Genomic DNA, 14,302 nt, shown 5'->3' with positions numbered 1-14,302 from the left:
ATAAAAGATGCCCAAATAGAAATTTTGTAACGGTGACAATAGAAAGGTAAACCCTTTGAACCAAGAAGAAAAAAAAAAATGCCTTTCAAAAAAAAAAAAAAGAGGAAATAATCAGCATGAAAATTTTCCTTTGGAGTGAAGAGAATAATTAGGTCAGCATGGCAAGTACTTCATAATCTCAAAGCACCAAATAATGGAATATCCACATCGCAACAAATGCTGATTTGTTTAATTTTTTGCTGCTCTACGAACAAAGTAACTATAAGATACTCTGGGCGCAACTTGCACTCAAAACTGTTGATTTTCCCTCATTTTCATAGACATTACAACAATACCATGTCTGCCACTTCATAACTTCCTTTCAAAGACACTCTTTTACCTTTATCAGAGGTACGTAGAAACAAGCTATAACATTACAGCCACCCGCTCAAGAAAAATAACACGTAATTGGCATAGAATCAATTCCAATTATTCTCATTTGGGGAGAAAAGAAAAGAAAACTACTAGCACTGGAAATTAAATACAAATTAATTAATATGGTAAGCAAAATATTAGAATTTCAGGGGATCTTGATTTTCACGTACTACTTTCCAATCCTCTTCAAGAGAACACTTAAGACCGCAAAGCTAATTCCTAATAGTAGAAGTATTTTGCAAATTAAGATACACATCTCGTGATACTTTGAAGTACAAGAAACTATAGAACATTGAAATTCTAATGCACAATAAACTTATAAACACCAACAGAAAGAATAGCTATCGTTTTCCATCTTAAGAATTTCATGAACCAGTACTGTTTCTGAATAAAAAGCTATCCAGAATAAGAAAACAAAAAAAAAAACAAACAAAAAGCCTTTTTGGTAAATGGTAAATTTAAATCCACTGCAAATTAATAGCAGTTAAGATCCTCAAAATTTTCGCACATCTCTTCGAATAGTCGATCAAATAGGTCCTCTGAGTCCACTCGCCTAATATGGAAATCTCCAATTGTCGTTTCCTCTTTCTTTCCAATATAAGCCCCGTATAGACGATGGAAATCTGAATTTGAATCTGAATCTGAAGATACCGAACGGCGAAAAGGAGCAATGCTATTAAAGAACTCTGACTTGGCACCATCATCTGGACATACTAAATGCACCCCGCATCCTTTCACTTCTATCGATCGATCAAAACCTAAGTTATCAATCGACCATGCTCGAAATGAAATCTTAATGAGCCTCCTTCGTATATTCAAAAACTGCAAAAACTGCAAAACTGCCGGTATATACACCCAGAATCTAATTCCCTTAGTTAAACAATCGTCCAAGAGAGAAGGCATAAATCCGTATTGAAAAGAACATTCCACCCAATATTCTTCTTCATCCCTCTCAAACAATAAGCAAAGTGACACCATTGAAAAACGAACCCGTTCCTTGAATAACGAAGAAATTGAAGCATATTCATCAAGGGGATAGAATTCATCAGAATCACAAACAATAAAGAGAGCACACCCCATCTCCGGATTCGTAATACCATCCAAATCTATCGTTACAGAGGAGCCATTACTTTTATACCGGACCCACTCCGGGATATTGAATCCCAGCGACCACCCACTTATCATCATCTGTAAAAACAACCCACAAAAAGAGATGTTATTTGCAGCAAAAATTAAGCAATTGCAAGGCGATGATTAGTTTTGCAATGATTAGTTTTTCTATTTGTGAAATGAAATCCTTTTTTATTAAAGCATTTCTCTGACATGTTTTGTTTGTTTCTAAAGAAGAGAATGAGAGATCAGACACACTGACTTACCGCATCGCCATATAATTTCGCAACAATTCCACCTGCGATGTCTAAAATTTTTTCTTCTTTGCTGTCAAAATCAATGCACACTACTTTTACCGCATGTTTTCCTTCCATATGATATTCTACAAGTGATCCGATATCATAGGTGGGATCTCTCATCAACTTGCGTCCTTCAAGACCAAACGTACAGTTGCTCTTGGGGAGTAGATTGACAGATGGTATTTGTGTTATAGCAGTTTCCTTTACCCACAAATTTGTCAGGCATTCCAACTTACTCAGGTCTGGCAACTTCTCAAGGCTTGAACATTCGTAAAGTTCCAATTGTTTTAATCGTTTGAGACTTCCGATGGATGGGTGGACCTCACACAAGCTTTTACAACCTTTCAAGCTTATGTTCTCAAGATTTGGGGCTCCTGTCAAATCTGGTATTTCAATCAAGTTCTCAGAATATCTCAGATCAAATTCCTTCAAATTGTCTAAATCCTGTTATAAACAAGCATAGTTAATTGGATCAAAATATGAATATATTAACTTATTTAGAAAAATAAAAGTGGTTATTAAGAAGAATACTTATTTATTTGAGGGAAGAACTTACCATCAGCCCCTTCCATAGTTGTTTGATGTGGCTGTGAGACATCCTTAGTACAGTAAGATTTTTTGGTTGGAAACTGCTCGGCAAGGATTTCAAATGATATCCAGACCACTCTAGAAAGGGTTTCCATGCCATTTTATATCTTGAGAATGATGGAATTTAAAAAATCTCAATTTTCTCATTTTTGACAATGCTTCGGCGTTGAGTCTCTGTTTCGTTTTAGGACAAAAATCCATGACTATGCCTTTAATTGCATCAGTTCCCTGGTAACCAAGAACAACAGGTTAGCAAGAATTAGGAAGAAAATATACCTTTTTATATTAATGTCTACACTAATCAACTTACAGTATCATTCTTCAGTACTTGATAGAGATCCTCCCAACAAAATAGTCTACTACGTTTTCCAGATTCATCAGGGCATTCACGGCGAACTATTTCCTGGCCCAGTTCTTTTAGCAAATCATGCATGGACAAATACGGACACCATCCATATTTTGATTTGCTTATGAGGGACTTCTCAATGAGAACGTCAATGTCGATGCGATAATAACCACAACTTTCTAACATCTCGTAACTTAGGAGGGACTTCTGGAACAAACACGCCAGATCCAGAAATAAATCTTTTTGCAATTTCTGCAGCCCATCAAAACTTATTTGAAGTACATCCATAATTTTTGGATCAGGAATTGCTTTTAGTTTATCTTTCTCACTTTTCCATGCATCTATTTCTCTCTCATTTAAGAAGGAACCCAAAACTTTAAGAGCTAAAGGAAGGCCTTGAGCATAATTTACAAAACCCATAGATAGATCCTTGTAATCCTCTATTGGATGGGTTTTCTTGAAGGCTGACAAACTAAAGAGTTGCAAAGCTTCTGCTGTTTCAAGCTGCTCAACCTTATGGATATCCTTCACATCATGTGTTCTCAATGGATGAATATCTCTGGATGTTATGATCACCCTACTCCCTGGACCAAACCATTTCCGATCCCCTGCTAATGCCGTTAGTTGCTCGTCGCTATCCACATCATCAAGGACGATAAAAACTTTTTTATTCTGCAGTATCTTCTTTATCATCCTAATTCCCTCGTGATGATCCCATATAGGTATTTCTTCTTGCATGATCGTAGAAAGAAGTTCTTTTTGTAAAGAAGCTAGATCACGAGCAGTAGCAGATTTTTCTCTAACACAAGAAATAAAGCCGCTTCCTTCAAATCCCCAATTAGAAGAAACTCTGTCATAAATTATTTCGGCCAGCGTTGTCTTACCAACGCCACCCATCCCATGAATTCCTACAAAGCGAACATCATCTGATTTCATATCCAATAATTCCATCATTTTGTCTGCCTGGGAGTCCATTGCAACAAGTTTTTCATAATCATGGCGTGAGAATCTAGAATTCAACTCCCGAGATAGATGTCCACTGATTTCTTGTATAATTGTTGCTTCATACCTATAAATTGATAGAACAATTAATATTAACGAGACCTGAATCGACACGAACCAAAAAAAAAAAAGAGGCTAGCTTTAGCTGATAATTAGCATTGTTTACTAGAGAAAGCGAAACACTTTAATTCATACTTCAATATTTTGCCTCTTGCAACACTCGAGCTGTCAGACCAGATCACAATGTAAACATTTTAAAAATTATAAATGTTAGAATTTAAGTAGATATATAGATGTTAATTGCTTGCTAGCTATCAATGGAAGAAGATCAAAAGAGGGCTAAATGTTACCTGTCGTGTATGTGCCATCCGGCGATACTGCCGGCTTTTCTCAAAGCATTTTTCCACATATCCGTATCTTTCTTGTCTATCTTGGGATCTTTTTCATGTGCAGTGAACGCTTCTGCAAAAGACCCACTCTGATTTCTCACGTCACAAGGATCCACATGGTAGAAAATAGGAAGAACAGTGAGCTTTTTCTTTTCCTCCCATTCAACTATCTCAGCAAGTTCCATAAGGCACCATTTGGAAAAAGCGTATTTTGCCGAAAAAATGACGATCGCGTATTGTGATTCTTGAATTGCTTTCAGAAGCGCTTGAGAAATGTATTCTCCTCGCTTGAGTGTTTCATCATCCCTAAAGACGAGAATGCCTTTCCGTTTTAAATCAACATATAGATGATCCGTAAAACTCATACGAGTGTCTTTGCTATAGAAACTAAGGAAAACTTCATATTTCCATCGAGGCGAAGATGAATCATCTCTTTTTCTTTTCTTACTAAGTTCAGAAGTAGATGAAGAGGGTCTTCTTTTTCTTTTCTTACTAACTTCTGAAGTAGATGAAGAGGGAGTTTGGGTGGCCATGAATGCAATTCAAGAGATTTATTAGAAGCTGAATTGTGGAAGGGAATATTGGTAATTTGCGGGCTTAGAAAATGAGAAGAACACTGAAGATATGATCAGGAGGTAATTTGTATGTATATATAATAGAAGCTAGCCATGGAGTACTAGTAGTACTGATCGACCTGAGATGGAAAGTTCCAGGTAGACATGACATCAACTTTCGGTTTATTTAAGCCCTGTTTATGGTAACCCATCACCGGCCCTATAATTTGAAATCGAATTTGGACAAATATTAAAAGTACGTATACGTAGTAACAGTGGGGTGTAATAAATGGAAAAAATAAAAATAAAAATCTATTTGATTTGATTAAAAAAATCCTCATTTTTTCAACCCCAACTCAAGTATGAATTATTTTAGTAGTACAAGGCCGATAACTATTACACTAGATTTTAAACGTAAAAAATGTGTATGCATACCTTCAACTTCCATATTTATCGATCTAAGTCTAATGACAGGACGCACATCGATCATTCTCCCTAATTTCTTAATTTCAAAATAAAACACGTAGACGAATTAATTCCTTGGAATAATGACACCAGAAGACTAGGCTGTGTTTGGGTGTTGAAGTCTCTTCAACACTTCTCAACACTTCTCACTACTATTCATTACTTTATTATTACTTTTCACCTATTTTTTTTACTATTCATTACTTTTTACCTACTTTTTATTACTATTCATTACTTTATTATTACTTTTCACCTATTTTTTATTACTATTCACAACTCTCCTTAACACTTCTCAACACCCAAACCCACCCAAATGTCAACTCTCCTTAGTCGTCCTTACAATTCATTAAAACGCGTACGAAGGCATACGAAGGTTCTGCGTAATTTCTCTCCTCTTATAATTAATAAGGTGATGGAAAAAATATAAGTTAATTTGATAAAACTTTTAACTGACTTGGCTACATTTTCTAGAGGATGATCAAAGAAATCCATTTGATTATGTAGTAATTGCAAATACATACCATATCAGTATGTGGTAATGATATTTACTTTGTGGAGGTTGTTAATACATGTCTGTTTAAGATTAGTAACACCAGTACTTAAAAATTCTGGTAATAACTTCAGGCTGCTTTAAAAAACTAAAGTAAATACATACCAATCAAAAAACCTAAATTCGAAAACTAAATTCAAAATCTAAATTGGTGGTCGGGACAATATTAGTGACAACATCCAACTTTCTATTCAAAAATCAGAATATGAGACATAATTTATGCATATAATATTAATAACAGGAAAAATAGATGGGCCTGAGTTGAGATTAGCGGTCGGAATTGAAACATCATGTATCGACAGAGCACGCGGTATACACAAAAGTCGACGTTGGTCAGTTTTTTCAGTCATCAGCATTAATAATGCATGCAAAAAGAAAGAAATTTAAAACGCGTGGGGCCAATGAATTTGCACACCAAGGTTCTATGCAGCTTCGTTTCTCCTTAATCATACTTGACTTGATAAAAAATCATAAAGTCCGAATCCATACGTTTTGAATGACACGGCCAGAAGACTTTGTCAACTCTCCTTTGTCGTCCTTACAATTCACTAAAACGCGTACGTACATAGGGCGGGCCTATGAAGGCAGACGAAGCTTCTACGTAACTTCTCTCATCTTGTAATTAATCGGGTGATGGCAAAAATATAAATTAATTTGATAAAACTGTTAACTGACTTGGCTACATTTTCTAGAGGATCATCGAAGAAATTCATTTGACTATGTAGTAATTACAAATTAGTAGCTATTTGATTTTTTTATTTTTTTTATTTCTAATTTTTCTGACAGCCAAATATTTCGAATTGCAGTGAATAACGAAGATGAAGTACTCAAATTGAAATCGAATTTGGACGATACTAAAAGTAGTAACAGTCTAGTCACAAGTCTAATCTTGTGCCATTCATCGTCCATATGGTTAAAGTGCGACACTCAATTTGAATTTAGAAAGTGTTTCATCTTATTTCGTCATATCTTATTATTATAATTTTCTCAAATTTTCATACAAAATATAATAAGATCTCCTTGTCGAAGCCCTTGTTCACCTTTGAAAAAACCCTTGGAAACCCCATTCATGGACACCAAATTCCATGGAGAAGATGCACAGCTTTTGATCAACTCACAAAATTCCATAGAAAATCCGAAGGCACATAACACGTGAATCAGAAAACCTCATTCAATGCTATCGTATGCCTTAGCCATGTCGATTTTAATGAGAACATTACCACCCCGAACTGGCCTATGAAGACCGTGAGTCATTTCCTGCGTCGAGCTTATATTGTCGGAAATGCTTCTTCTAGGTATAAACGCGCCTTGTTCCGGGGAGATCAACCGAGAGAGAAGAGGTGAGATACGTGCCACTAGAATCTTAGTGCAAATCTTGTAGAAAACTGAACACAAGCTGATCGGGCGGAACTTTTCAAAACTCTTCGGGTTAGTGATCTTCAGGATAAGTACAATAGATGTATTTGAAAAAAATCTGGGTAAAGGATTACCTCGAAAGAAATCATGCACTGCCTCTACCACCTCCTCGGATATAAGCTCCCAGCCGAATTTATAAAAGCTGGATCCGAAACCATCCGACCTCGGACTACTATCTAAAGGAAAAGAGAACACTGCTTCTTTCACCTCTATGATCGAAAGCTCCATTATCTTCTTATTATCTCACTCCGTAATCACTGGTTCAACCAAGTATGATAAATTTGGAAGATTGCAAATCTGGCTAGAGCCCAAGAATTCCTTGAAATACTGCAATGCCCCCTCATGGACTTCCTCTAGGTTTTTTAAATAGCGCCCATCACTCAGCCTCATCTCCCTTACAGCCTTAAAATTTTTTGAATTCAGCACACAGAAGAAAGAGACATTAGCCTCACCTGATTTTAGCCAATTTTGCTTCGCTTGTTGAGCCAAACGAGTCTCTTCTCTTTGTACCCACGTATCCAGATGCAGTTTAGTAACCATCAAGTCCAGGTCCACCTCCTCATTAAATCCTTCTTGCAAGCTTTCTTCCAGAGCCTCAACCCGATCCTCCAGGGCCTTTATGTTCGCTATAGTCATACCAAAGACACTTTTATTCCAAGCTCTTAAAGCACATCTGAGAGATTTTAATTTTACAGCAGCCGAGTCATTCCTGTTCCACCACACTCAACAAGCCAAGAACGGGCAATGCAATCTCGGAAATCTGCATGAGTCTCCCACATTTTCTTGTATTTGAAGCTGGAGAAACCATATTTAGTGCTATCATTTTCCAACCATGCAATCATTGGAGAGTGATCAGATGATAATCTAGGAAGGTATTTCATGGAGGCAGACGAAAACTTTAACAGCATGGGGGTGTTTATCAGAACTCTGTCCAATCTCTCCCAACTTCTTGACAGACCATGTTGTCCATTGCACCATGACAGAGTATTTCCAGCATGGTTCATTTCCACTAAACCAGAGTCCTCTATGAAGGAATTAAAGTCCGCCATTGCCCCTGCATATCAAGGTCGGCCACCTTTGTGCTCCTCATCCTTTCAGATAATATTAAAGTCCCCAACAACCATCCACGGATCTATCCCTGGATTTATACTGCGAAGTTTGTCCCACAAGAATCTTCTCTGTAAATATTGACATTTTGCATAAATGAAAGAAAAAATGCAGTATTCATTGTTTTCCTCTACTCTAATTGTTATCAATTGGGAGCATGTCTTCAATACATTAACTTTAACACCTTTAGCCCCAAAAATCTAGATTTTCCCATCATTTTCTTCATTCGATACACTACCAATCATTTTCATTTTCATTTGTAACCAACACATATGACTATCCTTAAGAAAAGGTTCAGCTACCACAACAATCCCTGGTTTATACATCCGCACTAATTTTCCAAGTCTTTTCTTGGAGGAACCAAGGCCCCTAATATTCCAGTAGAAGATAGGTTTAATCATAAGTTCCATTTTGATGGCTTGCTTTTAGCCCTTTTGGAACTCCTTAATTTCGCACTCCCATCGCCTTCTTGTTGATTCTCACCTTCTTCCCTGTCCGATAAAGATTTTGGCACCTTTTGTAAATGAGCCACCTCCGTATCCATTTCAACTTCCGAAAACCCAATTTGTTCACTGTCTTTCTCCTCAATAAATTTTTCTGACTCAGAACAGTTTCCAATATGTAACTCCTCCAATTGCTCAAGAGCATCTTTTGGCAAAGGCAATATGTAACCCTCATAGGACTAATCCTCACCAGATCTATATTTTCATCTTGAACCCTGTCTTCAGAAAGCAGAGGTTCATTTGGTACTCTCTCCTGGGGCTTCTCTCCAGGCTCTTAAACAATTACTACTACCGGCTCTTGATTTCCCATTGAAGTGTTCTCGCTATGTGTTTGGTCCTCAATCCTGACAACATTTCCGTCCCTATAAACTCCCCTCCTTTTCGATGGAAATTCCTTCCAAACTTAATATTGCCCCTGTTTCTTTTACTCCACCCTCTTTTGTATGTCTGCTTTGAGTCCCTTTCTTCTTGTTATGAACATCTTTCAGCTTACTATCAGCCTTTTTACATGTTTTAGAGTTATATCCCTGCAAATGACAATTTTTGCAAAATGCCGGCAAGTTTTCATAACATACCTCTTGATATCGGCTTGAAGAAGGGGGTATTGGTTTGAGAAATCTAGAAGACATAAAAAAATCCCTACATATGAAGTTTGCCTGGAAGCTACTTACCGAAGATAACCTATGGACTCGGTTCTTCAAATCTAAGTATGTTAAAAGCTCCCATATCTCTTTACTTAACCCCTCAGTTGGTACAAGCTTTTGGCGTATGGTTATAAAATGCATTCCCGAAGTACTTCAGTTTGCAAGATGGTGAGTCAAGGATGGCAACATATCCTTCTGGTGTGATACCTGGTTGGAGGATGGTCCTCTATGTAATTACTTTAGTAGTGCTGCAAAACTGTCCCTGAAAATCAAAGATTGCATTCTGGAGGATGGCTAGAATTGTGAGCTCATAACTCAGTTGGTTGGCCCTAACCGTGTGGAACAAATTTTGAAGGTTTTGGGTAAGAGAAAAAATGGAGCGGATGTGCTGGTATGGACCCTTTCTCTTGATGGAGTATTCTCTACAAAAAGTGCATGGGATTGTGTTCGGATCAAAATGCCAACTGATGTGTGGGCGGGTTGGGTTTGGCATCATTCTCTTCCTAAATTCATGGCGTCTACCATGTGGAAGGGGCTCCATGGGGCTTTGAGTGTAGATGACCGACTGAGAAGAATTGGCATCCCTATTGTGTCAAAATGCAACTGCTGTAATAATGGAGCTTATGAAGATCTAAATCATGTGCTGGCTGAAGGTGAGTTTGCTAAATGTATTTGGAGGAAATGTGCTTTACAGGTGGGAATGAATGTGAGGGAGGGTCGGTCTTGGAAGGAAACAGTTGGTAGCTGGTTCAATACTGCTACTAAATCTTCTACTATGGGCAACCTCGTTGGAATCATCCCCTCTATTGTTACGTGGAAATTATGGCTGAGAAGATGCAAATCCCGAATGGAAGGCAGCAGCGACTCCGTGGAACAGGTTTGGAGAAGTTTTCGGTTTTGGATTGCCAGAATAGGAGAAAAATTAAAGGCTGGAAAAAAATTGAAAAAAAGAGATGAGGTGATATTAAAAGAGCTAAATGTTCCTCCAAAAATGTTTACAAAGAAAACAACACAGGTAGTCAAATGGTTTCAACCACACCAGGGTAGATACAAACTCAATACCGATGGAAGTAGCCGTGGCAGTCCGGGACAAGCTGGAGGTGGAGGAATAATCCGAAACTCATCAGTTAATCTGGTTAGAGCCATATCGGTTTATCTGGATCAAGGAACAGTTTCCTTCGCGGAATTCATGGCGGTATATCATGGAGTAAAATTGGCCAAGAGTATAGGTATTGTCCAGTTAGATATAGAACTGGATTCTAGTACTATGATAAAATGGCTGAAATCATCTTTTTGTGGTTTATGGTATGTGGAAAACTTTTAGGAAGAATTGACAGCTATGATGAGAAGTATGGATGTAAATATCACTCATGTTTACCGAGAAGAAAATGCACCAGCAGATTTCTTAGCTAGAATGGGTTCGGAAGAATGTACTAATTTCTGGGAATTCTTTTCTGATTTACCTTGGAAGCTTCGGGGCTTTCTGAAGTTGGACAAAGCTGGACTACCATATATATGAGAGGGCTAATATGTTTTTATTTATTTATTTGGTTTTTGTTATATATGGTATTTTTGTATTCATGGTTTTCCTCCGCCACATGTGAGGTTTTGAATATATCTTGGAAAAAAAAAATTAACTTTTTTCAAATCTCAATTCAATTTTTTCAAATTTCAAACAATAATAATATTAAAAAATAATATTCTAACAATATTTTTTTCAACTTTCTTCTTTCATTTAAAATCAATTCATATTATCTTTGAATCCAAACCTGCCCTTAGTCATGATCCAGAAGAAGATCATTAAAATGAAACACGTAAAAGAAGTAATTTCTTTAAATGGCACAGGAAGGTCTTATCAACTCTCCATACAATTCATTAAAATGCATACCTTGGACCTATGAATGCATACAAAGGTTTTGCGCAATTTCTCTTTATATCTTGTGTTTAATAGGATGATGCCAAATAGGATGGAGCACCAACAATGTTGTATTGGGAGTGCCCTACTTTTGACTCTGACTCTGAGTTCGATTTGTATAGCCTCCGATCCGATTTCAATTTCGATTTGGACTTGTCGAATGAAGTCGAAATTAGACCTTTTTATTAGATTTTTTTTCTTAGCCCATTTGAAATTTCAATTTAACAATCTTAGGCTCTCACTAATAGAATTTTGGTGTTCAGATTTATTTTTTTTTTAAAAATTATAAAATGTACAATTTCATTAATTCCGTAACTATTAAATAAAAATAAAAAATAAAATAAAATTAATACTAGTACTGGTCGACCTGAGATGGGAAGTTCAAAGTAGATGCAGCATCAACTATCCATTACAAGCGCGTATGTACGTAATTTCCAGGTGGTTTCCACCCAATTTAGAACTTTTTAACTAAAACACAAATAATGATCATGTACACTGTTAGACCCGTCAAGTGTGTTGGACAATCGAATGATGTTTGGAATTTTTGGATGGTGAAATGACATGAGATGAGAAGAGATAAGATAATTTTAAATGAATTGAATAAAATATTATTTTTAATATTATTATTATTATTTAAAATTTTAAAAAATTAAATTGTTTATAATAGTTTATATAGGGGTTTTGACAAATTATAATAATGAAATGAGATGAATTGAGAATGTTTTTATATCCAAACTAAGCCTTTAAGTTAACAAGAAGTCATTTGAGTGTTTTTTTTTCTAAGTATTTTTTTAATTTTCTTAAATAATTATTATCATACACGTAAATTAGTTCTTAATAATTTTACTGTATGCAGTTTATGATAAGACCCGTTACGCATACTCTGGGATTACGTTACAAATATTTTGTTTCAATTTTTGGTTTTTGTTATATTTTTGTTTTATGCTATATTATCAGAGTTATAATTTCGTGGAAAAGCAATATCAATAGGAAGGCAAAATCTTTTAGTCGGCGATTCCGACGATGCCCAAAAAATAGCCTCTAATGAAATACTGCCACGTAGACCTCTTAGAGTACTTATCTTGAACAGCAAAACATAGGATGCCCAAACCCTTTCTCTTCCAACCCCACGAGCGCCCAAGCCATTTCTTTTTCCCTCACCGACGCCCAGACTACTTCCCACAATTTGTGCAAACACAGGTTCAGATTTTCCAAAATCAGCAAACATGACGACGTGATATTTGGAAACTTGGCAAAATCTGGACAGCCATGTCCCACAATTTGTGCAAATACGTTGATTATTATACATTACTAATACATGTTATTATACTTTAGTTATTATAGATTAGTATATATTATATGTTATTTATACATTAGTGTTACATGGTAGTAATAGTTAATAGTAGGGTGTTTATATATACTAAACAATTATTAGTGAATTTAGTCTATTTATATTATAGTATAAGCATATTATTTTATAATAATTTGTTCATACTAGTATATTATTGAATTTAATTAACTATATAAGTTATAGTACTTATATAATATATATATATATGATTAATATATAAAAATACAAATCAGAAGGCAATCTGTAACCGGAAAAGTCTCCTCTCTATTTTCTCTCTAGGAAATAGACGTGGTGTTTGAGTGGTGGTGTCTGAGAGGGCTAGCCACCGTAGGTTGAGTCTGTGCGATGGAGAAACTTCAGGATATGTGGGAAAACTTTCAGTTGAATGAAGAAGAAGGGGAGGCAATAGAGCTTGAGGAGGAAGGTAGTTCGGAAGTGCAGAGAAAGGGTGAACGTAGTTTGATTGGTAAGATATGGTCGGAGAGGGTGATCGGGAAGAATATAGTAGAAAATACTATGGGAAGGGTGTGGAGGCTTAGTAAACCAGCCATTTTCACAGAAGTGGGACGTAATGTTTTTGTGATTACCTTCGCTACTCATGCTGATAAGAACCGAGTGGAGAGTGGGCGTCCATGGCTGTTTGATGGCAACATATTTGTTATGAATGTGTTTGATGGGTATACTCCCTTGGGCCGAATGTCGTTTGATAAGGCAGCAATGTGGGTGCAGTTTCATAATTTACCATTGGCAGGAATGTCTAAGGAGTGTGGGGTAAGGATCGGAAGCTCGCTTGGGGAGGTGGAGGAGGTGGAGGTGGATGTGGATGATGTGGGGTGGGGGTCATTCCTTAGAGTAAAAATCCGTTTGGATTTAACAAAGCCTCTAGCACGAGGTCGTACCATTAAATTGCAAGGGTTTCAAACATGGGTCCCGATTACTTATGAAAAATTGCCACGGTTCTGCCTTGATTGTGGAAGGATCATCCATGATGAGATGGAGTCTAAATCTGCTGCTGGAATAACAAGTGATACCAAACAGTTTGGTAGTTGGCTGCTCGCGGATGGAGGAGTACGTAGATTTCCATATAGTCCTCGCCGAGGAAGTACCATGACTGATAAGAGTAGATCATCGGAGGAAGGCCAGCCGACGGGGACGAAGGAGGGAGACAAAATTGCTGTTAATATGAATTGTAATGGTGCTGATTTTCAGGAATCGTTTGATCTGGGTGGCGAATATTCAGGACCTCTTGATTGCGGAATAAAGAATTCTAATGAGGTGGCAGGAGGCTTGATGACTGAAGTTGATTTTGTGGGAAGGGATCAGGATCAGATGACTCGACGTGATTATGGCATTTCAGTTACGCAGTTCTCGGAGGGTGAAAGTAACGATAATTTGAATGTGATACATGTGGAGTCTTCTGTGGTGGGCCAGGTGACAGTCGAGGCCTCTCAAGCCCATGTTTCTATAGGAAACCAAGCCCAGTTGCATGCTGGAACAAAACAACCTCCGAGAAGATCTCCTAGATCAACCTGGAAAAAACTTGCTAGAGACACAGGTATGAGTACTTTGTCACAAAATACAAGTACCTGTAAGAAAAGGCAGGTTGATAATGGTGATAATGCAGTTTATACAAACTTAGTGCATGAAAA

The 14,302-nt window shown here is 36.9% G+C and overlaps 2 protein-coding genes across 3 annotated transcripts in view; both read right to left on the bottom strand.

The window, feature by feature from the left end:
* Positions 1-677: 677 nt before the first annotated feature.
* The window catches only part of LOC122294099 (disease resistance protein RPV1-like), a 36,915-nt gene continuing 23,290 nt past the window's right edge, over positions 678-14,302 (bottom strand). For both annotated transcript variants that reach the window (XM_043102563.1, XM_043102561.1), the window contains 2 exons: positions 1,791-2,267; positions 678-1,602 (listed from right to left, as the gene is read on the bottom strand). In XM_043102563.1, the coding sequence (XP_042958497.1) occupies positions 889-1,602; positions 1,791-2,267 (1,191 nt within the window). In that variant the 3' untranslated portion in view covers positions 678-888. The remainder of the gene's footprint in view (positions 1,603-1,790; positions 2,268-14,302) is intronic.
* Positions 2,671-4,870, bottom strand: LOC122294102 (TMV resistance protein N-like). The gene is made up of 2 exons (XM_043102566.1): positions 4,110-4,870; positions 2,671-3,826 (listed from the first exon to the last, which is right to left on the bottom strand). Exons 1-2 carry the CDS (start codon positions 4,679-4,681, stop codon positions 2,713-2,715), a joined length of 1,686 nt encoding a protein of 561 aa, XP_042958500.1. The 5' UTR covers positions 4,682-4,870; the 3' UTR covers positions 2,671-2,712.

The sequence above is a fragment of the Carya illinoinensis genome, chromosome 14 (genome assembly GCF_018687715.1).
Source record: "Carya illinoinensis cultivar Pawnee chromosome 14, C.illinoinensisPawnee_v1, whole genome shotgun sequence".
Taxonomy (NCBI): Eukaryota; Viridiplantae; Streptophyta; class Magnoliopsida; order Fagales; family Juglandaceae; genus Carya; species Carya illinoinensis.
The sequence above is the reverse complement of the archived record's forward strand: the minus strand, read 5'-3'. Positions and strand labels throughout refer to the sequence as shown.

What these genes read in the sequence shown, in the direction of transcription:
- LOC122294102 (XM_043102566.1), bottom strand. Translation starts at nt 4,681, where the DNA reads ATGGCCACCCAAACTCCCTCTTCATCTACTTCAGAAGTTAGTAAGAAA. An exon ending in GGATGGCACATACACGACAG is followed by an intron (nt 3,827 to 4,109) that starts GTAACATTTAGC and finishes ATCAATTTATAG; the next exon opens with GTATGAAGCAACAATTATAC.